At 46.3% G+C, this 24,976-nt stretch overlaps 1 protein-coding gene across 5 annotated transcripts; it reads right to left on the bottom strand.

Moving 5' to 3' along the window:
* Window positions 1-830: 830 nt before the first annotated feature.
* VWA2 (von Willebrand factor A domain containing 2) lies at window positions 831-23,397 on the bottom strand. 5 transcript variants are annotated; one of them, XM_014250101.2, is made up of 14 exons: window positions 23,301-23,397; window positions 18,585-18,643; window positions 17,946-18,020; window positions 15,834-15,967; window positions 14,421-14,530; window positions 10,675-10,869; window positions 9,759-9,889; window positions 9,014-9,146; window positions 8,512-8,567; window positions 7,585-7,692; window positions 6,224-6,805; window positions 5,351-5,902; window positions 2,261-2,389; window positions 831-1,539 (listed from the first exon to the last, which is right to left on the bottom strand). In XM_014250101.2, exons 2-14 carry the CDS (start codon window positions 18,631-18,633, stop codon window positions 1,406-1,408), a joined length of 2,388 nt encoding a protein of 795 aa, XP_014105576.2. In that variant the 5' UTR covers window positions 18,634-18,643; window positions 23,301-23,397; the 3' UTR covers window positions 831-1,405. The 5 variants fall into 5 exon arrangements, with proteins under 5 accessions (XP_014105576.2, XP_087915881.1, XP_087915880.1 ...); XM_088059755.1 differs by having other exon boundaries at window positions 2,267-2,389; XM_088059754.1 differs by having other exon boundaries at window positions 6,224-6,802.
* Between the last annotated feature and the right edge of the window lie 1,579 nt (window positions 23,398-24,976).

Genomic DNA, 24,976 nt, shown 5'->3' with positions numbered 1-24,976 from the left:
GAGGACAAATGCCTGTGAGGAACGAGCTAATGATGCTGTTGGGCAACGATGGCAGAGAAACCCAGGGAGGTGCAAACCCACCAGGGCAGCAGAGTGAGGGGAGGGGTCCCTTGGACCCTTCACACAAACGAGGATGCACAAGGAGGTCAGGGAGACTTCTGAGAGCAGTCTGGCTGGAATCCAGCGAGCTCCACAGGCGCTTCTGCACCATCCCATGAACCACGTCTTTGATGTGTGTCTGATCAAGCCCGTTCTCCCCACATGAAGAGGAGACTGACAGGTTAACAGCAGAGGCAATGCTGAGCTACAGCCATGCCTAAGTAACGTTAATAGATTTGTTTCCCTTTGTATCCCAAATGTCAGCCTTTCAACTAAGCCTCTATTCTGCTGTGCCTTAGGACACAGACAATCTACCAGAGTGACAGTGAAAAGAAAGCAGAATTTCCTCTTTCTCCCAGCCTGGTTTCTCCCACAGGCATGACAGTGCTTCTCCTGTCTCAGTGCCAGCTTTCATCCCTGAGACTGCTTTCAGACCATTCTTCTTTTGACATCAAACCTGCTGAGCAATTTGTGTCTCTCTTTGTCCATCTACTGTTACTATTCAAACACGGGGCCAGGACATCTGGGTGAAGGGATTTTTCTTCTGCTGGGAACAATTGACACTATTCTCATGAGCACTGGCAGTCACAGTTAGTATCTCTGCCTTGGCTCTCTGCAGACCTGGTTGTGCTCTCCTGAGGTGACAGACACCATGGGAAAGTCAGCAAACAACAACCCAACACTGGGCTTTGGGGGAGCAGTTATGTAAATTTTACAGGTTTGTGGGAAAACTGATGTAATGATGAGGTGAGGCTGATGCTCCAAAGGATGCAGGCATGTGGCCAAACTGTCTTTGGAGACATGAACCATCACAGCCCAGTAAATTCAGAGAAGAAAGTAGCATGAACAACATATGAAACAGAATAAAGTCTTGTAATCAGTTCTTCTTCTGCCTTCCTTCATGTAACAAGCCATTCACTCCAGCACTTGGCTGCAAGTGCATCATCTGTGCTCTATCCCTTCAGCAGGAGCTCCATAATTGCTCAGACTTCTACATATTTTTAGATTAACTCACAGATGTCTCAAAATCTGTTAAATAAAAAAACCAAAACAATCACAACCTTAAGACCTGGATGAGGAAATGCAAAATGCCAGAAAGAAATACTTAAACACAAATATTTACTTCAATTATAAAAGAAAGAGAGTGCTGGGAAGACCAGTTTATGCAATGCAGAAATTGGGAATGGCCTCAACATAGTCCCTGTGCTGGAGCAACTCCATCACTGCCAAGGGCAGTGCTGGACGGTGCCTGTGAGTGTCAGAAAGTGTTCCTGGATGGAGAACTGGAGCACTCAGCACATCTGTGTCAATGCCTCTGATCCATTTGCCTTTTGCTGTGCTGGAGGGCTCTGGAGAAGTGCTGCAAACCCCTTGGACTCCACTGCCCATGGGAACGTGGAGGAAGGGCTGGAGATCTCAGAGAATCACCCCGGAGAGCTCCTGTGGCAGAAGAGAAGCACAGATGTGGGAGGAGGGTTTTAGGACCCAGGGATAAGGTCACAGTCAGTCTACAACAGCCAAACAAGCATTCCCTTAGCCTTAGCTGACAGATATTAGAGGCCATAGGCTGTAAGTCAGAATTCCTGGGCTCAGGTAAAAAACAAAATATTTGGTATGGGGAAAACCCACTTAAATTGAGAACTTCATGCTATGGGCACAGAGCCACCTGTGGGGAGCCAGAGATTCCCCTCCTCCTGGCCATTGCTCCGCTGCTGAAGAGAAGGAAGGCAATGGGGAGGCTTTTACACCATGGACAGCATTGAAAGGAATAGCAAGGGGGTCTGCTCCAACAGAAACAGCTCCTTCCCATTAAAAGAGTCAAATCTTTCCACCTAGGAAACCTTTCCTAGGGAACCTAGGAAAGACTCTTTCTTCCACCAGGGCAGAAGAAAAAGGGGAGCAGAACAGAGAGTATTACCAAAATTATTAGACCTTCTTGGGGCCTCCTCACAGTCAGCTCATATAGTGAATGTATAGAAATGCACAGGTTCTTGATAGAAGCCTTGGCTCCCCTCAGCAGCCCAAACCTCTCCACTTTCCATAAGATAGAGACCACATCAGCACCAAAATCTGGCCACCAAACAGCTGTCCAAGAGTTACAATCACTTCTCTGCTTCAGGGAGGGGTGGAGATGTGGGATCAGTTGGGAGGGGCTGCTGACCCTTACTGGTCTCACAGTGGGGCCCTTCCCAGCCGTGGCACTCGCAGCGGTAGCTCCCTGGCCCAAGGATGCACACGCCCTGGTTCATGCAGGGGTTGGGCTTGCACAGGTTCACGGGGCTTCTTGCTTCTGCAACAGACACAAGCGGGAGAGCAGGCTCAGGCACATCTGCATTATTACTAGCTAAGGCCCACAGCCATCAAGAATGCGGCAAAACAATGGTTTCAAAGGCTAATGGGACTGGAAAAACATATAAATATGGCAAATGGTGCAAGCCACAACCCTGTCTTGACACTTTGACCTAGAGAACAGAGTGGCTTTTCTAGGTGTCCTAATCTGGAGGAGAATACTCCTAGTAAAGCTTTAAAGAGTAACTTAATGATAGGATGCATATCACAGAAAAGCAAAATGGAGCATCTGCAGAGCTGTAAGCAACCCCAGACTCCCCATGTGCAGACATGGATAACACATGCCCTGCTCCAAGAAGTTCACAATCCCAAATGCCACTTTAAATTCAAACCTCACTTTGCCCCAGAGAGGATAAAAGTTTCCATTAGAGAGGAATAAGGAGAAGTTGCCAGTTGGGGAATGAGGATGGCATGAATGGAAAACAACAAGGAAAATTTCTGGGCTTCTCTAGGGGGTTTGAGAGAAGCCTGCAAGCACAGCCCAAGTTATTAGTCCTGTTGTTATGAAGTATGTGACAGCTTTCCCAACCCTCTCAACACAACAGAGCCCAGCTGTCAGCAGGGCTGGCAGTGTTCCACGCTGCCCTGCTGCCAATACATTAGGTTAAGTAGCAGCATCCCAGAGGAATTTGCTTCCAGTCTGCTGGCAACACCACCGAGGTGCTGGTGAGGGTGTGAAATTCCTGTACTCAGCAACTACGTGGTGTAAAGCTGCCTGCCTTACTCTTTGCTCCAGGGTAGAAAAATCACAGAGAAAACAGAAAAGGGGGAAGAAGAAAGAATACAAATACTATCTGCCAGGGAGCTTTCTACAGCTTAACAGACATTGTACATCAAATCTCAATCTACACCTAACTCTGGCAAAATTATAACTGATTTTTTGTTGTTTTGACACTCCTAGACCTGAGACATATCAGTCTTTAGCTCCAGTAGATTTTACAGGGACCCAAGCTGAGTTCGAAAACATTTTTGTCATCACGGGATTTCTGAGATGAGGTCCCGCCTGATAGTGTATTCCCAGAGATGGACACTTGTTTTCATTGGCAATGAAAACTGGATCTCTTGGACACACCACTCATCTTCCAGGTGCTGCTGTTCCCCAAGGAGCTGTTCCAAGGTGCTCTGCTCTATAGGTCATGTGTCCACCTCATCCCTCCAGGAATGCTCCACAGCATAACCTTGCAGTCCCTGCTTTGGGGAATCATTCTGCCACAACACCATTTCTCTGAGCTCAAGCCTTGTGTTAACATACCTTAAATAGGTTCTCACATTTTGATGATCCCAATAACTTGTATTTCCATTAATCTGATTCATATATATATATATATATATATATATAATGCTTGGGAACTTCTCCTAAACCCTGGGTCCTTTTTTTTTTTTTTGACTCTTTTCAGATAAGCCTTAGTACTAACCCATACTCCAGGTATACAGAGGCAGGGTCTGTTTCTCAAATACTTTTATAGTGAATCATAAATTTTTTTAAGTCTTTCCACAGACAATGATTCTGTTATTAAGGCTTGGACTTGGGAGTAGAAGACTGAGTGAAGGGCTTATCTTTACATCGCCCTTGGTCCCAGCCTATCTGGTACAAACTGTGATTTACCTGCACATGAAATGAAAGCAGCAATTCACTCTCAGGAAATGATATGCTATTACCCTGACTCATTGAACCTTGCTGTCTCTTCCCCTTCACCCCTGGCATTTTAGCTAATTTCAAGGCATGGTGCATTTTTTTGGTAATAACACAGCTGAAAGTACCACTGTAACAGAAACACACTGAAAAGCTCCAGGTAGAAACCATCTGCAGAGCCTGCCAGGAGGGAGGCTCCTCACCCCAAAGAGATGATGCTGTAGCTCTTTCTAAGCCTGAAGGAGACATAGGCATGCCCAGAGATGAAAAGGACCTCTGTGCTGAAGCTCAAACACATTTCTTTTGATCTTATAAACATGTTAAAACATGACAAAAGCAAACAGGTACACGTTAAACTTAAGCTATTTTGAACAAGAAAATAAGGCATGCTATTTTAACTAGGAACACTTTCATCACCACTGTCTGAAAACTAGGGCTGCTGTCCTTTTGGAAAAGCTAATTTACAGACAAGACACAAGTGTTTCAAACTTAGTATTAGAGTCATATTTTTCCCCAGCTGAGGACTGACACTCATGACTCAAAGTTTTGTAGAAACTTCACCTTTTCTTTCAACCCCAAATATGACTTTTACACAAATATTTGAGAATTCTTCCCTTCCACTTTGAAGATGAGGATTTGGTCCTACAAATAAGATTAAACACAATTTGTCTGAAGGCCTAGTATAACAATCTGAAGGCTTCAAAATGGACAGATTCTGATTTTAAGATTAAATACAGTGCAACACAAAATCTCTAAAGCCTATGTGTTAATTTCAGTAGTGGGATATTAAGAGTGAATAGGAGTGATGAGGTTGCAGACTCACCACTTTACGAACACCTGGTCACAAACCTGTTAAACAAGAGAGCAGAGACCTCACTCAGGGACCAGCACAAAAAAGGGCCCATTAAGCTCCCCCCCAGCAACACTGAAGGGGTGCAGTAACACACAGCAAATTCTACAGATTTAAAACAACATCAGAAAAAGAGCAAACTTATTTTACTTTCAGAGAAAGCAGAACCTAGATCTAGCAGGGCTGGAAAGAGACAGTCACACTATGCCCACTCTCACCCACTGGACTGAATCTTAGGGAAGTTGGTTACTAATTCCTCCAGGATTGCTCTGGACAGTCATCAGGTCTCTGTGTCATAGCTTCCCCATCAGTAAAATGCAAAAGATAGTATCAAGTTCAGTCAGTAAAACATCTGAAAACCTACAATAGCAGCAGCTGGTGACACTGGCATAGGGAGTTATGACTGGAGGCTCTCCTACCTTCACATATCCTTTCAATGATAAGGCCTTGGTAATACTGCAGGTCCTCATAGGAGGAGATGTGGACCAGGTAGGTGGGAGACCCAGCAACTCTCAGCAGCGTGTCCCTCTCTGTGTCCCCAATGACGACCACGAATACCAAGATGCCATTGTGCCTCAGCTGCTGGGCCTGGGCAGCTGCATCCTGCATGCCACCTCCATTGGTGAGCAGCACCACCACCTTGTTGACACCAGGTCTTGCTCCCTTCTGCACGGTCATTACATCGCTGTAAACATGCAGCAAGGCACTGCCAGCAGAAGCTGAGTCCCCAAGGAAAGGCACCTGGTCGATGGCCTGGAGAACAGCAGAGGTGCTTGTGTGGGTGTCCAAAGCAAACACAGTGTGAGCTGTGCTGCCATAGATCACCAGGGCAATTTGGGTGACATCCCGGTTGATGACGAAGTGCAAACAGCTGCTCCTGACAAAGCGCCTCAGACGCAGAAAGTTCTCCAGGCCAACTCCAGATGAGGCATCCACAGCAAATGCCAAATCAAGAGATTGAGCCTGGCAGCCTGTGGAAAGGAGCACAAACATGGTATCTCTCAGAATATCTATCTTCTCCTTTCTGACTGAAAAACAGCAGTGAGAGGAAATCATGGGCAAAGTCCAACACTGCTGATCACCGATTGTGAGGGGTGATCTATGTCTCTTTCACACCCATAGGTTGAGACCCATCACAAAAATCACTATGGAAGGTTAGTCCCTGGATCTGTGCCTGGCACACAAAAACAAGGACATTCATCCTTCTGCCCTTCCCTCCTCCCTGTTGGAAGTCAGGACACCTCTGCATGGTTTGGTAAACGTGTCCCACAATGCCCACACCACAATATTACCTTCAGGATTGCCCACACTGCAGATTTTTCTCTGCAGCTCTGGCATCCTGTTGAACAGGTCCTGAGGGTCCGAGTAGACAATGGTCTGCTGTGGATTGCCAGTCACTGTGGTCAGCTCTGCTCCCATGAAACTGCTGCCTATGCCAATCAAGAAGAGATTTTGGTCCTTTGCATACTTAGCAGCTTCTGCCACTGAATCCTGAGACTTGGAGTCAGTAAGCAGGACAACCACATGTGGGAGATCATCCTGCACATCTGCAAAGACTGGGGTACTCCTAAAACCGTGCTGTGCAATGTACTGTAGGGCTCTTCCTGTCAGGGTTCTTCCTCCACTGAAATTCAAGGCATCAATACTCTTCATGAGATTAAATGTGTCCTTGTGTTGGCTCAGCTCAATGGGTATCTTGACATCATCATCGTATTGGGCCACCCCCACACTCATCGGCGAGTCCTGGCCCACCACAGCTTGGAGGAATCTCTTGAGGAAAGCCTTGAAGCGCAGGAACCCTTCCAGTGTGACCTCTGCTGAGCTGTCCACCAGGAAAAGGAGATCCACACTACACTCCAGGCTCAGCTTCGCTGCTGGAAAGGGAGAAGGCAATTAGTTATTTTCAGGGCAACCCCAGCAGGGGGCTGCTGGAAGCCTTGTGGAGAGGGGACACTGTCTCCTGTAACCCAAACATTTTGCCATTCATAGTGAGCTGGAAGACAAATGAGCCAGGAGCAGGCTTTGTTTTGGCTGGATGCCATATAAGCCTTTAGAGACAAGAAATATTGATGGGAATTCATGAACTTTTGGATGGCAAACTTCAAATCAGAAAGTATAACTCCACTCTCTTAGTGCTGTGGGCAAAAAACTCTGAATGACACAATCAGATACTGGAGAAAGGAGAGAGTCCAAGCACCAGACCCTCACCTATGACACCCTGAGACACTTTGAGTCAGAACCTTGGTTCTGGGGAAAGTATGTACAAGGTGATTTGTAATGATCAGGAGTTTTTGGCTTTTTACACTGAAGCCCCAAAAACAGGAGCTCCACCGATGTGTGCAGGGAGGGCACCAACAGGCACATCCATGTCTCCCCAGTGATTGTGTTCTCCTGATCCCATGGCATCTGCATTTAGACACAAGGGCAGCCATGCCAGAGTGAGTCAATACTGCTGTTCTTCATACTCCCACAGTGAACAGCAGGTTCACTGACACAGTCATGATCAGCATGAGAGTAAACACTGCCTGCCTTCTGGAGAAAAGCCCAAAGACAGTGGCCCCAGCCCAGCTGCCCCCAGGACAGCACAAAGGGCACCACGAAGGCAGGACTCAGCCAAGAGGGAAGGAGACAGAGCACACAGGTTCACACCTACCACAGTGGATGTCTCCTCCATACCCCAGCAGGCAGAGGCAGTGGTATCTGTCCAATCCCTCTGGGACACATGTGCCACCATTCTGGCATGGCTGGGAGTCACAAGGGTCTAAACAGGACAGGGAAGAGAAAGACAGGTAGTCAGCAGGGAGCCTGCTTCTTCCCATCCTCTGCCAGCATGGGCATTACTTTTAGTGGAAACAGGGTCACAGCTCTGTCCCTCTTGCTACAGAGTTTGAACTAACACAGGGCCATGTGTACCCTCACCTCCATGGCAATTTCCATTTGGGATGGCTCTCCAACAGGCTGTGACAAGAAATCAAACCAGACTCTAACTTCATTTGATTTGGAACAATGCCAGTGACACCACATTCATACAAAGAGAGAAGTGCTAAAGGTCCTGCAGCCCTGACAGATTTTCAGCAGCAATGAAGGGGTCTGGGTCTGCTGCCTGGACAGTGTTGTACTGTCACCTGAACTTGCAAAAAGAACGGAAGGACCACAGCTATTTCAACAGCCACAAAAACAGGCTGGTGATCAGCACATGTCAGGCTCCCCACTAACCTGATGCTGCTTATGGTACCAAGCATATGACTGGAGGCATCACTGCATGCTCCCCTGTCTGGAGAACAGTGACTCCCTGCAGACACTGGGGAGCAGTGCAGGACTCTGCCCCCAGGACATGAACAGATGAGGATCCATTGGCTCCTCAAGTAGAGAAGAAATTACTAGGAGGCATTTTAATTCAAAATAACTCTGGCCATAGATACCCATGGGAAACAAAAAATGCGTTAAGTATCTACTGATCACGGTCTCTAACTCAGAAAAAATTTTTGAGAAGTAAAAGCAAACCCCTTTATTTTTATTCTTCTTTAGTTATTACCCTTCCTGCTTCACAAATTAAAGTTTTGGAAAAGCAAAATCACACCTGGACATACAGTTCGGAAGCATCTGGATGGGTGTTTTATCAAGACTCGTTTCCACCTGAAACAGGAAGAATAAGACCTGTCATTAATTTAAGTATTAACAAGATACCTTCAAGGTGGACCTTACTGTGTTTTCAATGGAACAAATTTTCCTTCAAAAACATAGGTTTTCAAAACAAGTATTTAAAAAAAAAGTCCATTCTAAATGAGAGGCAAAAGGAAAAGCATAATTTCATCAAATCCAGTCTTTTGTTTTTTAATTCAGCTGTAATCTTTACATTTTAAGATTATGGATATATTTTTAAAACTCATAAAATTATTTTGTTTGCTTGCTTCTCAGCCAATGATCAGAGCAGAGACTCTGGCTAGGACTAAACACTGTTAGCATCAGTCTTCTGAGGGACCTTCATCCCAATAAAGAGTCAAGGTCAGATATAAGCCTCATTACTGTATTTGTTATCTCTCAGCCCCACGCATTTTTAGAGGTATGAGTGCCCATCTTACCTGATGAAAGGGCACAGTGAAGCTTGTACAGCATTGGGCTGCTTTGAGCCTCTCCAACACATGTAGCTGCCAGCCAGCTCTTTCACAGTCTCCAGGGTCCTGCGCTCACAAGGATGGGACTCAACTTTGCAGCCTGTAGCAAAGCAAAAGGCAAACTGTCATCAATTGCCTGAAAATACAAAGGCTGTAAAAGCAGACAACCATTTTCAACTCCCTGACAAGGCAGAGTTTCCAAGAGCCTCTGTGAGACCACAGAGAAGAAGCTTCCTGTTGAAAAGATCACCAGCCTTTCTGGGGACCTAAATATTCATTTAGATTCTTTGCTTTGCTACAAACCTCACACTGCTGAGTTCGTGGTTAAATGGCAGCTTTTGTGCCCCTTTGGTGCCTTTATCATTCATGTGTTTGATTTTCTGCTACCTCTGGACCACTCTAGTTCTATCCTTTCTAACTCCTGCAAGCCCTTAACACACAGCCAAGTCCATTAGAAAATTTAACATAACTGTGTTTATCCCTCTATCCCCTGTCACATGAGCAAAAACCAATATTCCCATTTTCAGAGGTGAATCAGGATGCAGAAAGAATTTGGATTCTGCACCTTGGAGGTACTTGGAGAGCATGCCATCCAGTTTGGGCACCAGAAGCAGGTTACCTCGAAGTGTAACACCTGCTAATTCCCCTGTATGCTTCCGGACACTGTCTTAGCCAAGCTAAAAGCACACGGAGGTGGGGCCAGCAGGGTCACCTGGAGCAGTGGCAGTGCAGACAGGGTCACTCAAGGTGCTGTACAGGCCATTGGCAGCGTCATCAGCATCTCCAGCAAAGAGCAGGTGCCGCTCAGGGGGCTCGCTGGCCAGCACGTGCAGCTCCTCCCACCTGCCGAGCAAGGCACGGGTTAGCTGCCCAGTCTCTCCCACAAAGAATTAAGGGTCAAAACCAACCCTGTGCAACAAATAGAGAGCTGATGAAAAACCACCACACTCTTTAGTTTCCAAGATCCTGGAGTGTTTAGTCTCAGGCAGCAGCATAGCTCTACTAAGTGGAAAGGTTTCCTTCATCAACTCTGGTGCTCCTTCTAAATCAGCCACCAAGTCAGTGTTTCCCTCATGCCTGCATTACCCTGCAAATTCCTTTCTGTGTGGTTTAAGTATGGTATTCCCCAAATTAGTGCTCTCACTGAAACCAGGCCCACACTTGCTTCCCCTCTCACCTCCAGCTGGAAACACAAAAGTCAAAGATCATGGATTGAAGTAAGAATAATTTACTGGGAACAGAAATGAGATGAGAAATCGAGCAGTAACAGCAGCAATAAAAATATTAATAACAAAAGGTGTAAGACAAAAATAATTTTACTTAGAAAGTCCATCTCAATACTGACTGTTTCCACACTTTCTCCCCTCCTTGGAAGCGAAGAATGCCCTTCCTCTCTGAAGGGAGAAAGTCCTTTTCCCCTACCCCTGGCAATGAAAAAGTGGTATGGATTATCTCCTAGATATACCCACAGCTACAGAAAAAAAAAAAGAAAACAACCCTCCTCTGGCAAAAACAAGGACACCTTTTCTCTTTCCAAAACTCATACCTAGTCTGAGATTACCCCCATTCACCAAGACTGGCCACTTGGCTAGCTGGGTGTCTACTTCCCACTCTGGAGAGTTTCCTACCTTGGAAACTTGATTCCCACTGCAAAAACTGTGATGTGTCTCTCCTTCACCTGCATTGCAGGCATTGCAGTGCTGCCCTGGGACTTTCCATCCGAAATGATGATCAGGACTTCAGGGACACTTGCATTTCTGCCACCAGGGAAACCCTTGTGAAGAATGTACTTCAGAGCCCGACCGATCTCTGTGCTCCCACCTCTAGAAAGCAGGGAGATATAATCAGAAAAGAAAAAAATCAAAATTCCTCCCCTGCTACTGCATTTACTATTTGGCTTTCAAATTTTTAGCCTCTGGCAATGGGAAACGTAGCCTATTTCTGCTTGTTGCCATGCAACATATCCACGAGGATGTCTAATCCTGTCATTCTTGTCATCTTCCTACCCACTGTTCTCATCTATTCACCCTTATGTCCCTCCTCTCCAACCCAGAGTGGTCTCCAAGAGACTTCTAACATACAGCAGAGTGTTTCTGCAATTGGTGCAGTAACCAGAACTCTTAGATATTTGAATTTTATTTCCTTCAACAAATGCCTCTACAGCTTCTGTTTTTCCATCTGAAAACTGCGGTCATTTTCTTTCAAACTTCTCCTGTTGAAGGGAGAGCTGGGCCCTCCTGGCCCCAGCAGAAACCAGTAGCTACAAAGAAGGGTCCCAAGCAGCCCTGAGCAGGAGCTGTCCCTAAAAGAAGCCAGAAGCCACCATGACTGGGATAAATGCATCACAGAAGAGCTGTCCCATGGCGATGTTGGCAGCTACCAAGAAGTTTCTGGGAAGAAGGCACGGAGCAAGGCCTTTCCCAAGGACAAGTCGGTAGCTCCCACAGTATCTCTGACTGGGAAGAATACAGCGAGCATGAGCTGCTCCACGGAGATGTAGGTAGCTGCTAAGAAGTGTCTGTTTGGGAAGAGTCCATTGGCCAAGAACTTTCTGAAGAGGAAGACTCCATTGGCCAGGAGGTGTCCAAAGGGAATGACAAGAGACCCTCTGAAGTCCAGCTGGGAAAATGACAGTGACCAGGACCTTGCTCAGTATAGCTGGGAACAGAGCATCGCTCCCAGGCCTTTGCTGGGGGAGGAGGATGAGTGGGATGAAGTGAATGTCCTTGAGCTCTGTGAATAAGACAGAGAGCAAGGACTGGGAGGTGTGACAGGAGACGAGCTCCCCGTGCCTGTCCCTCACAAGGCTGGGGTTGAGTGCAGGGTATCTGAGCCGTGCCCCGAAGTGCAGCTCCGTGCCTCGCCTCCCCATCTGGAAGTCCCGGCCCCAGAGGATGTGCGGCTTCTCCCACCTTTGAGGAGAAGGTGACAGCAGCAGGAACACAGAGCCCAGTGTCGGCCCCGCTCAGCTGCCCCAGCCCCTCAGCTCCCCAGCCGGGAGCCCAGGCCCTCAGCCAGCAGCGGCACCCCCACAAGAAACATCCCTCCCGCCTCAGGCGGGCGCTGCGCGGCCCGTTCCCCTGGCCCTGCCCGTTCCCCTGGCCCTGCCCGTTCCCCTGGCCCTGCCCGCTCCCCTGGCCCTGCCCGCTCCCCTGGCCCTGCCCGCTCCCCTGGCCCTGCCCGCTCCCCTGGCCCTGCCTGGCACCACAGCCCGAGGACTAGGGCCTGCTGCTGCAGCCAGCCCGGGCCCTGCAGATGTGTCCTGAGGGAGCCACAGGGCTGCCTTTGCCTGGACATGGCCCTGCAGCCCCGAGCTATCCCCAGCTGCTGTGAAGCATCCCAAGCTGGTCTCCGCGAGAGCCAATATTACCCGCGTGGCCAGCCCCAAACCACACATTGACACAAACACACCTCATTTGCTGTCTGAGCACCTGTCCTTCTCCCTAGCACCTGATAGCCGATTTGCTTGCTCTAGAAAACCATTTCATCATGCCCAAGTTCACTGTTTTTCCATCTACCCTCTGATTTTCACAGAAACTTTTTTCATTTTGTACTTGCCAGGCCTCTTTGCTTTGAACTTCTTCTTCCTCTGCACTCCATCATTTCCAAGCATACTCAGTGACCATGTGTTCACAGCAAGACCAAATTTGCCTATTTCTGATCAGATGTCTCTGAGATGTTTCAGTGGATAATGCTTTGCAAGAGGAAAAATACACTGTGCACAGTGAGTGTGGTGACTAAACTTTGATGAACTCAGTGCACTGTGCCCATGTGAGCCCTGAGGATTTGAAAAAGTTAATAAAGAGCTCATTAAACTCAATTGCTTTTTAATTTGCATTTGGAGCTTCACTGGGTTTTGACACAGTGGCAATGTGTTTGAGGCATTATTCCAATGAGGATTTTCTGAAGTACAAGAAGATCTGGACTTTACCTGCTGTCTTTCTTCAGGGACAGAACTGAATTTCTGTCCTGTAACCAGCTGCTGACTTATGTGAAAGAAATTCATATGAAATTTAGCTTGAAATTATCACCAAGTATGGCTGGAACTGGCCAACAAATTCCAAAGCTATTTGGACAGCATTCACAGAGAGAGACCAGCAGTCTCCAAATAAATCACAAAAGCTTTACTTTAGTCTGGTGCTACCTCCTTCCAAGTGCTGTCAGCTCTGGGCTGAAGTCAGGAAATGCCTCACTGGCCAAAGGCTCATCAGAAGCACATCAAGGAACCTCTCAACCAAGATGTCAAACACCCATTTTCTTTCAGAAGCCAAATGGAACCAAACCATAACTATTTTATTGACTTCAAGATGTCAGCTTTTCATTTAAACTAGATGAAATCGCCAGGCAAAAAGTCGTTATTTCTGTTTGATCTGTCAGCATCCCTCTGTTGTCATCAAGGAAATGCAGTGCCAGACAGCAAATGCTGCTTCACTTTCTCTGCTCTCACAGACTTATAACAACGACCAGAGAGGGGGAACATGTCTTGTTTTCTGTAAGCTTTTCTTGTAACAGTACACAAGAGGTTTTCTTGATTTGCTAAACTCATCAAAAGAAATACAACAAAATCCAGGCAGCTGATCTTGCTTAAAAAATGCAAAACTGATCACATTTGCTTGCAATATGTGCAACATCCCGAGAGCAGATATCCATGGGAAAGGCTGATCTAACCCTTATGCAGATCAGCTAAAAGAGTGGACATCCACAGGCCTTACCAATACCTCATCTATCATCAAAACAAGTGTTCTTTCGGGGTAATTGTCAGATCCTTAGTAGATCCAAATGTATTTTTCAGAGATGGAAAGTTTGGATTTTGAGACGCTCTAAGGACAGCTCTTTGGACTTCTGGCTCCATTTCCTGGGGTCATGGGAAGACATCCAATTCTTAGCATTCAGGAAGAAAAAAGGTTTCCGTCTGAAAACCTGATCCTCTTGAATTCAGCAAGCACATGTAGATATCTACAGACCAGCAGTTTGTCACTAACTCACGGGACAAAGGAAATTGTAACCACCAAAAAATGAAGCAGCACACTGTGCTGCCTTAGCTCAGCCACAAGGAAACATGTTTGCTTTTCCACAGAGGATGTAACCCACTGACTGGCTGAAATAGACAGAATGGCCTGGAAAACTCTCTATTTACCACATTATAATATGACACTGAAAACTTTGTCCCCTATCAACTTTCACTAAGACAGACCGGGTTTCATGTTCTTAGTGGATTGTGGATCATGGACCACAGAGTTCATTCACCTCCCTACCTGGGACATCACACTGGTGTAAGCCCAGCAGAAGCAGAGATTTCTAAACCTCAAAAACCCTCTCATTCCAGAGATTATCCATAGCCCAGGAAAAGAGAAGAGCTGAAAAATAAGCTGACCTGAACACAGTCCTCTTGATTATCTCTTTCACTTCTTGTTTGGTTAGATAAGAATCCAGTGGGAATTCAAGGTGGGGAGTTGAGCTAAACTGTATCATTCCCACACGGACCTAAAGGAAAAGGTTATGAAAGGTATCTGTTCAAGTTTTACTCTTTTGATCAATTTACAAACTTGGGAAGACTAAATTGTATAGAGGTAAAGTGTATTTCAGAGCCACGGGCATTCTGAATGAACTTAAAAATAGAGCAGAAACTCCAGTATTATCTAGACAGACTATAAACAAGGGAAAAAGGTTTATCTGGAAACAAGGGGAGCCTCTGCTGCAGTTAGAGGCAGCTCAGGATCTATATTTACCCACTCAGAGCAGCTCGCAGCCTCAGGGGCTGTAAGTTTATAAATAACACCTTCTACACCAACCCATTTATACACTGTGCAGGCAACCTTTCCATCACTAAGAGCAGCTCTCTCTAGCACTGAGCACATCAGGAAACACAAATCAATACTTTTTCCAATAGTTTCTGTAAAACCACTTTTTCTAGTTGAAAATGCAAATAGTCTAAATGGCCTGTACTGGGCAATACATCCAGAATACTTCACTGAAGTCTTACAAGTAGTATTACGGAATGTGACAATTTCAGAGGTGAAAAGACTGCTAATTTTCAGTCCAGTCTATGTGAGGATTAAGTGAAAGACTAGCAGAAAGATTTTATTTAAAAAATAAAACAAAACACATCACCAAATCTGCAAATATTAAATATTCACTGACATAACCTTCACAAAGACCTGACATTTATTTGGGAAGGCTCTGGCACGGAATTAAGCCCAGCAACAGTCCCAGCCCACCCCAAGGCCCTCAGCTGGGGTAGTGTTGTGGCACTGATGCACATCTGGAACTGCAGCCAGGCTGGTTTGAAATCATCTCAGATGAACCAGGATGTGCCAGTCAGGCCCAGAGGTGCCTCAAGGCTGACTCCAGGGATCAAGACCTGAGACTACAGCAGCACAGCACCCATCTCCTTCTGGGGGAAGCAGATTAAGCAGACTGTATCATTTACAACTGTGGTTAACTTTCCAGAGATTAATTCTGCAGCTTTCCAAGGAAAAGCAAGAGAAAGATCCAACTAATCTGTGAGCTTCCAAGACAAAATAAAAACAGTAAAAAAACCCAAAATCATAATTTTTAACCTGAAGGATTGTGTCTTTTTTCAAGTTCAAAGGGAACTGCTTAAAAACTGAAGAATCAAGAAGCATCCTCCAATCCCACTGCTTCACAAACTGCATCTTTCTGGATAAATACTCTGCCCCTATGGCAGCTGGTGGGTGGAATTTTGCAGTTTCACTCAGCACATTACCACTGGCCTTCAGACACACTGCCAAGCTGTTTGAAAATTAGAGATATTCCTGACACTCACTCTGTCTGGATGGATGTCCAAGGCATCACAGAGCTTGCCTGCAAAGTGCTTGGACCTTTCAAAGGTTCCTCTGCCAATGCTGTAGGAGCCATCCAGGAGGAAAAGGACATCCAATGAGGCAGAGCACTGCATCACTAGGAGAAAAAAATATGTACACTGTGGAACTGCACTTTGTTAGCCCTGCTCTCTGGAAGCAGGTAGCCAAGAGCTGAAAATCCAGACAAATTGCAGAGGATGGACTGGGGCAGCCCAGTGTTCCCATCCCAAAGCCCACATGCACCCCTGCTCTGGCCTGCAGCAGCTCCAGCTCAGCTCTCAGTCTGCCAGACTCACCTTGGAGTTGAGAGCCCCAGCCTGGTGCCGGTGACAGCGCGGGAGCAGACTTGGATGAAGCATCACCAAATACAGGGAGAGTACACACAGGGAGGTGTGAGCAGCAGGGAAAGGGAGCCCTGCCCAATGGGACCTGCAGGCTCTCCCAGCCCACGGCACAGATGTAAATCCAGGAGGCATTTGCAAAGTCTACCAAGTCCCACAGAGCCCAGTGGGTTTCATCTGCAGCACATTTTTCAAAACAGGCTCTTATTTTCCTAAACATAAATTCGCTGAACAGCTCCCAGACACTGACAGAAACACTTTTCATTAAAATCAGCCTTTTATCTCCTCTTCAGAGATGTATCATCACCCCTGCCTGCATGAACATGCCTGCTCCCAGGTATTAGTTTCTGAGGTGCTTTTGCTGCAGTGGAAGCCCACAATTTCACTGACATAAATAAATATATAAATACCTACATAAATACATAAATAAATAAATAAATAAATACATACATAAATACATAAATAAATAAGTGGCAGACTGCAGACTATGAAGAGTCATTTTCAAAGTGTTTAAAGGGAAATATTTAAGTCTCCTCTGCAGCATTTGCCTGAATCAACTTCAAGGAAAAAAGAATCCATGAGTTCAATAGAGATCAAGCACACCAACCCCTTAAGAGGTGTTCTGGCCAGTCATGTTACTCTACCCCCATTATTATAATATTTTTCTTATCACTACTTTTTCCAAATCATTCCTGCTAGCCAAAACCTGAATTTATAATTAGGGTTTTCTAATACCAGATTACAGGGATTGAAAGTTGTGAGGCATTCCCTTCTGGGTCACGGGCTCTCCTAACAGGGCACCCAGCCTTGCCCTGGGGCACAGTGTTGAGGACAGGCTGGAGCACAGCCTCCCTGCCAGCACTGTCCTGGCTTGTCAGCCTTGCCCTTGGAGCTGGAACAGGGCTGATATCCCTGCCTAAGCATGCACAGAGAAAACTGCAGAGCCCCCAGATTGGGCTCAGCATGGAGAAACACTCCTCAGGTGGCTCTGCAGGTGAGGGGTGCAATGCAGTTCTTCAGCAGGGATTTGTAAGCATCATGTCTGCACCCATCAAAGGATTCCTGGGGATGTGCAGCAGGGAGAAGCCCCAAACACCCATCCTCGGGATGGGAAGTCTGAGCTGAGCACATGGTGCTACAGGATACAACTGCAGGGCATGCCAGGCAATGGAATAAATGCAATCTATCCCTTGACAGACAATAGGAAAAAAATGGCTATCAGAAGAGAATTCACAACAGTTTATCAGTAACTGATTGCAAGTACGAGGGAGCTGCAGGTGAACATGTACTGGCCAGCCAGAGCCCCATCACCTCTGCTCCCAGGAACCTGACTGTGCCAGCTCTACAGCCTGAAAAAACTACCCAAGCGGGAGGTCTGATCAAGTCTGTAATTAAACACAGCTCTTTCAATCAGGATTGCTTGGAGCAGGCTCTGAAGGCACTGATGGAAACATCATCCAGTTGGCAAATAGCCGGTTTGGGAAAACCAGAGAAGATCAGGCCCCCGGAGAGTTAAACCAATGAGGAAGAAAGACAGGCTAGGGTGGAGGCAGCCACAGCGCTGTGATTGCCAGAGCATTGCTGAGGACTTTATGGACTGAAGAGGGGTTAATAAATGTAAATAATTACAGCGACAAAAAACTTATAAAAACCCAAAACAAAACACACCAAAACAACCAAAGAAAGAGGGAATTCAGTAATAGAAAAAAAACTTGCTTTATAAATCAATCTTACACTGGCCAGCAGCTGAGATCTTGCCAATCATCTCCTGGCCAACGTGGATTTGTTGTATACCCAACACCAGCAAAGCTGCGGGATCAAACAGATAATCATCATGAACAAGACATACAGGATTTAACCTATAACAGCAAAAATGCTGGTATAGGTTTCACAGTTGCAAAAAATAATTTGGTTACGCAGCAGTGTATCTATGTCAGGAAATTCCTTCTAGTAGAGAGAGACACAGAGAGCATGAAGAATGACAAGGACATGACTCCAGCACACAGGACAGTCTGCTCACTGCGTGCAGGGACACAGTACAAAAATGAGAGTGAGGCCAGCCTTAGGCTTCTGAGATTACAGCCATACACACTGGGTAGATTTATGCACATTTAATATCGTAACATCAGCTTTTCCCACATCAGTTAGACACTTTTACATATGGATCAGTCACATGTTCAAATTCTCAGAAAAGCTGCTTCCCCAGATATTATTTTCTCTCCTTTTGTGTGAAACTATGTTTCAGAAGTTTATCCCTAAACCTCCTGGAGAGGCACTGACTTGGCTCTCATTCCTGAGTGAAAAACTCCAGCTGGAGATAGGGAAGCACCCAAGAAAAAAAACACTGATGCAAAATGGCAGCTTTAAACGTACCTTGGGAAAGCAGGAAAATGCAGATGGACTCAAATGACAAGAGGTTCATGGTGACAAATCTGGAGGGAAAAAAAAAAGCAAAAAGAAACGAGGAGATGAATAGAAGTCCAGTTCCTAAAGCAAATTTCTTTACCTGCAGCTGATCATCCTCTTCCTGGGTGTCTCAGGTGATGAGCTCAGAAACATTTTGTCTGAGGGGCAAAAGTAACTCCTGCTCTGGGGAGAAGGGTAGGGAACAAATAGAAGGAAAAACCATGAAAATGAGGAAATAACAGAAAAGAAAAAATAATAAATCTCTCAACATACTCCTGTCCTCTCCCATCACATCTGGAGAGAGCAGCCCTACCTCCTCTCCTCTGCTCGCTCTCCTGTGCACCTCCCTTTCGCAGCTGAGTCCCACCAGGGCCCCATGTGCCTAGGGAAGCCGGTGCAGAGCCGAGCGGAGCTGCTCTGGGTCCCCGTCCCCATCACGGGTCTCCAACAACACTCAACCCCAGGCTCTTTCACACCTTATGTTTTACAAGGACTGGCTTTCTGGGGAGATGTTTTTATGCATAACTGTCCAGCAAACTCAATTTTCTGCTCATTTTTCCTTTGAAATCAGAGAGGCTGCCATCACATCATAGGTAGATTTCAGTGACACTTTCAAACATGCCCAGATTTAGACCAAATGTATCTGTTAGAGATCTTGGCTTTCTATTTCAAACATGCATATTTATTTTTTCTCCAGATTAAAAGCACTCACTAGACCACATTCCTGATGTGTCTCTGCCCCTGTCATTGCAAAAGCAGATTTTCTTTATGTAGTTAAAGACAAGTAAATGTATTCCTTGATAATTAGCTCTATTCATTGTTTTTCCAGAAAACAGGGGAGGATTTTTCTCAGGAAAGACTTGTCTCTGCAGCAAATGATACATCCCTCACATCAGACAAGGCAAGATACCTAAAAGCAGGCCGTGCTCAGTAACCTGCACAGGTACAAAATGAAGAGGATTAAGGAATCCCCTCTGGGATCACCCCCACTAGGGATTACAGACAGAAAAACACTGTCTTGCAGTACCAGGCACATCAAGCATCACTCTTCAGCACATCCTCCCTCCAGACTGCCCCTGCCAAATGAGCAGATCCCAGGCTTACCAAAGTAAGGGGAGATCAACACAAAATGTGAATTCATTGGGGAAGCCCCAGTGTGTGCCCCTCAGGAGCTTTAAGCCCTGCAAGTACCACAGAGGAAAGGTCATCCTCCTGCCATGCCTCAAGGACATTGTTCCCAGGAGCTGTTTCCAGAGTGCCCATCACCCACAGCCAGACAGGCCTCTGCTTGCAGTCAGGAGGGACAGGTGTTGTGGGATTTCACATTGTTTTCATACAAAACATTGACAGGTCAAGATGTTTCTACAACTTGGTTTTATCTTGGGTTTAAATCAACTGATCTGCAGGGTGAATGCTTTGCCTTTTAGCCCAGCCAGACTCTCAGCAACAGGAATTGAAAGAAAGCTTCATCACCTGCTGCTCATCAGCATTAGCCCAGGATTAGCAGCAGCAACCTTAGCAGCTTTGCTGGGGGAGTGGGGTGGTGAGTGAAGGACATTTTCATTTATCTTTTCAGCCATTAAGATAGGGAATTTTAATAATGTCTACCTCAAAAATATTTTTCTAAAAACCACACTAAGTCAAAACTCCTATTTTTGTACCCATATTCTCACTTGGACACATGAATATGACAACTTACTCAAAGCTAGGAGTTGTAACCATGTGTAATGTGTTTGGAGGAGTGAGACCAGAGATGGGAAAGAGAGGTAAAGGGGAGAAAAGCTCCTCCTGACAAGTACCTTCCTAACATGTCTTTCAGCATTGCAAAGTATCACTCATTTTAATAGGGGAGAGAGCAGAAAAGCACTGCAGATTCATGAAAACATTCTCAACAAGCCAAAGCAACCTCCTGTCACTGCTGAGGAATGACCCCAACTTGCTGAGAGGAGCTCACTGCTATGTGCTCATCTGCTGTTCAGATGGAGGGAGGGAGAGGGGAGACCAATCTTCCTGTCTCCTTTTTCAGTCTCTCTCATAATTGTTTCCCATAAGTAAATTCTACTTTTTTCTTCTTGCCAAGGCTTGGAGGCAGTGGGCAACTTCTGTCAGGAGCCACAGACATCCCCCCCTGCCCAGCCACAGGTGCTGCTTGGGGGCAGCTCCCAGTGGGATCTGAAACTGACAACGGGGAAATGTTTAACTTCTCCTTAAAACAAACATCACAAATTTAAGTCTAAAAGTTTTGACAATGTTTTTTCTCCAAGGGATAAACAGGATTATATTTCCAGAAGATGCTCTACAAAATCAGTTTATTTATTCTCCCCCACCCAGTTCTGCAGCAAGGGAGTTTTGAGAAGCCTTTTTCCCCCCGTGCAATAAAGGCTTCTGTACATAAAGAGACCTTGATCTTGCAGCATTGCTGACATGGGGTACTGACAAAATCAACACACTGCAGATCAGATCCTGTATGACCCATGAGTTACAGAATAAAAGACACTTTTCTGACCTGAGATACTTTAAATTTCTTGTGTAGTTTCTTCCTGACAGAAGTGCTTATGCTACTGCCTTTGCCTGTGGCTAGAGCAGCAGGAGTGTCTCCATGAATGTGTCACTTTTCAAATCTTTTGCCACATGCAAACCCACCCAATGGAGCTGGAGCCTGTCTCAGCATCACAAGCACTTGATGCTTGCAGCAGTGGGCAGCCAGTGTAGATGCTGGGAATAAATGTTTTATGGAGTGGCTGAGAAAATGATCTGCGGGAATTTGGTGTCTTAGGACAAACAACAGCATAAGAAAATAAACAAGCAAACAATATAATTATATTGAGGTTATAAAAGCATACACATACCTTTGTCACATACTGTACTGAGAACTCATTCAAGGCTAGGGGTTCTGGAGCAATTACTGTAATTGGTTTTGTCACCTTTCCCCTGACCTGTGTGAATCTTGCCAGAGAATCTCCAGATGGGTGTCTGGCGTGACCTGCTCTGCTTTGCATCAGCCACAAACATCCGCACCCGAGGTGGATCAATTCTGGTCTACCTATGGCAGGATCAGGTGTGAAAGGTTCCCTAACAATGGAGTGGGAGAGCTCTCAGCTTCACTGATTCCCTACAGCAGAGGCTGAAATGGAAGAGGGAAAATCCTGTTTTAAGGTCTCTGGCATTTACAGAAGCTCTCATAATATGATATGTGCTGAGATCATCTCATACCTACCCCCTGTATTACAAAACTAACCCCAATGCTCACCTTAACTTCCTGAAGCATCTCTGTGAGCCCCAAAGGAGAAGCCACAGTCTGGGAATTACCTCCATGGTGTCACTCCACAAACAGGTACAAGCTGTTTACCTGCATGCATTTTCAGGACAGTGATCTGTGGACCTTTCCTAAAGGAGACTTCCTAGAGGTCCTACTTTAGAAAGTATGGATCTTCCACGTGGGTTTTTGTTTTGTTTGTTTTGGGGTTTTTGTCTTCTTTTTAAGAGCTGTGATAGGGTCAAGAGAGATCTACTTTCTAAGCCATTCCATCTACTTATTCCTCTCAGAATCTTTCTGGAAGACCCAGATATCTTTAAAAGCGCACACTGAAGATGACATGGTTGGTACCCCAACACACAGAAGATGAGGAGTGGGACAGAACACACACAGCCTGTCCAGAACAGCCCTTGCTGAATAAAGGGGGAAAATCTGGTTGTGTGGACAATTTATCTGACCCCACCTTTACTATGCAAAATAAATAAAAAGGCTGCTCTCATTTCTTTCATGAAATATCCAGACATAGTTCAGGTAAAATCCTTCCTTGATTATCAAGTCTTGATCGAGTTGTTATTGTGTCTTTTACAGAAAGATTACTACAGCCATGAGACACAACCTGTTGGAAAGCCTGCCCTGGCAGGCTCAGCACTTTCTCCTGGCCGCACCCCAAAAGTGCTAGAAATAAAGTAATTAAAGCACTAGAGCATGGGCTAAGTCTGGTTTCCTGAGTGGTAGTTTTGTTGTTTTATTTTTTATTTTACTAACGCAGCATGGTACTATTTATTTATTAGATTGAAGAGATTCACGCCGTGCTTCGGCCAAGCTTCGGCAATCCCCGCACTGAGCTCGGGAATCCCTGCGGGGGATCAGAGGCTCCTCCGGACCCGGGTCAGGACCTCGGCTGCCGGACCGGCCTTTGGGGTGCCTCCTGCCCCCTCCTCCTGCCTCGGGCTGCACAAGGGCTCTGAGCCGGCTGCCGCATCCCCCGCTGGGAACCAGCCCCAGCCCTCTCCGGGAAGGGAGTCCCGGGCTCCACCGCCTCCCCGGGCAGGCTCTCCGGGCTCCACCGCCTCCCCGGGCTCCACCGCCTCCCCGGGCAGGCTCTCCCCGGCTCCACCGCCTCCCCGGGCAGGCTCTCCCGGGCTCCATCGCCTCCCCGGGCAGGCTCTCCCGGGCTCCATCGCCTCCCCGGGCAGGCTCTCCCGGGCTCCATCGCCTCCCCGGGCAGGCTCTCCCGGGCTCCACCGCCTGCCCGTCCTGTTCCGCGCCGGGGAGCTGCCCTCGAACCCCGCTGCACACCCGGCTCTGCTGAGCGAGCGAACCCCCAGCATCTCTGAGCCCCACACGGCCCCTGCCCTGCCAGCCGGAGGTTTAGGGTGTTCTCAGTTAAAAAGGGTGTGAAGAAAGCTCTCCGAGCCGCACTTTACCTTTTCTCGGCAGACTCTGCACGGCCCCGGTGCACCTGCGGGGGATGTGAGCAGCCTTCTCCCCACTCGGATGAACACACCCTGTTCAGCTGTGACAGCCTCCCCTCCGCATCTACCACAGCCTGAACCTATACTACGAGCTGGGGGGTGGGGAAACAACCCCAGGAACACCCACATTGGTGGAGGTTACATTTAGGACTCCTCCACTCCTCCAATAGACTCCATACAGCCAAAAATGTCAGCAGCCCTGGAGCAGAGCCAGCAGGCCCCGCAGCAGCACCAAGTACAGACACACATTCACTGCCTCACAGCAGCCTCAAGTAGCTTCATGTAGGATTCAATTTTCTTCCAGGATGTTTTTCCACAGAAAACTATTATTGACCTGTGAGGAATACCATATTCACACCTACCACACCTGGAGGAATGATGTAAGGGGCCTATTCTAAAAATTATGCTATTACTATTTTTCTGTGCCAGTACTAGTAGTTGCACAGAACCGAGCTTTTAGTCAAAGAAGAGCTTGCACACCTCTTCCCACACAAAACCTAAACATCAATCAGTAACTGAATTGTACAGGCAAAACACACCCTTGTGTGTACACAGTATGCACACCAAGTGCTAAATAAATAATTTCAGTCAAACCCAGTAAGCAAAGTATGCTCGAGGTGCTCCAACACTGCTTCATAAATTAAAATTATCTTGTAAGGATAAAAAAAAGCCTTGTTGTTTTACAGTGCTAGGTAATTTTTACTTATTTCATACTACTTCTCTTTCAAAAGTGCTGTTACTCTAGACTTCCAGTTCATGTTTTTCATGTTCAAAAGGGAACAAAGAAATTTTATTTGCAAGAGCATGCATGAAACTAAGCCTAGATAAATATAATCCATAGGTGACAGTTCATCACTTCAAACTAAAGATTTCAAGTAGATTGAGAGATTAAAACTAGCAGAGAAAAACAAATGCAAGAGGAAGCCAAGGCTACATGAGGAACTCCACTGGGTTTTCATACTTTTTGCTTGATTTGTTCCTACATCAGTGCTCCCAAAAGTTCACCTGAAAAGGAGGGGTGAACTAAGTATCTGAAGCAGATGAAGTCACTTACTTCTCCAATTACTGCCACATGCCTTTGTGAAACACCAACCACTGCTTTCCAGCTTCGTTTATCCAAGTAGAACAAGCAAAGATTCACTTTTCCTTTGACCTGTTTATGAAATGCTTTTGGCTACTGTAGTCAAACTCATCTTCTGAAATGCAGTAAGTGTTAGAAGAGGGTAGATGTGGACAAGTGAACAAGAGGTGTGGGAGTAGTAAAACATCAGTGAGGTGCTGTGCATGGGGGCAAATGCTTGTGCAAGGCACTCTGGTCCCAGGGAGTCAAAGGACACCTGACTAAGCCACAGTCTTGGTTCAGAACCAGGGGCATGAACAGAACTCCAGAAATCCCAGTGCAAGCACTCATCTGATTATTAGTTACTACACGAATTTGATAGTACAGAAACTTAGGGGCAGAAAAAAAAATCAATTTGAGTGTAATAAAACATTAAGTGAAAGGAAAATATTTTGCAACAATTTTAATCTCCAGATTCTCCCAATCTGCAAAAGCCCAAACTTGAAGTGTGTGCTTTAAGTGGACAAAAAGGCTGACCCTGCACTTTCAATCAGCAAATGGCTACTGT

The sequence above is a fragment of the Pseudopodoces humilis genome, chromosome 9 (genome assembly GCF_049639895.1).
Source record: "Pseudopodoces humilis isolate 2021_Gansu_Grassland_sample_001 chromosome 9, ASM4963989v1, whole genome shotgun sequence".
In the NCBI taxonomy this organism is placed as follows: domain Eukaryota; kingdom Metazoa; phylum Chordata; class Aves; order Passeriformes; family Paridae; genus Pseudopodoces; species Pseudopodoces humilis.
Note: the sequence above shows the minus strand (reverse complement) of the source record. Positions and strands in the feature narration are given on the sequence as shown.

What these genes read in the sequence shown, in the direction of transcription:
- VWA2 (XM_014250101.2), bottom strand. Translation starts at nt 18,633, where the DNA reads ATGAACCTCTTGTCATTTGAGTCCATCTGCATTTTCCTGCTTTCCCAA. An exon ending in GATCTCAGCTGCTGGCCAGT is followed by an intron (nt 15,968 to 17,945) that starts GTAAGATTGATT and finishes TTTTTCTCCTAG; the next exon opens with TGATGCAGTGCTCTGCCTCA. An exon ending in CAGTGTGGGCAATCCTGAAG is followed by an intron (nt 5,903 to 6,223) that starts GTAATATTGTGG and finishes TCCTTTCCACAG; the next exon opens with GCTGCCAGGCTCAATCTCTT.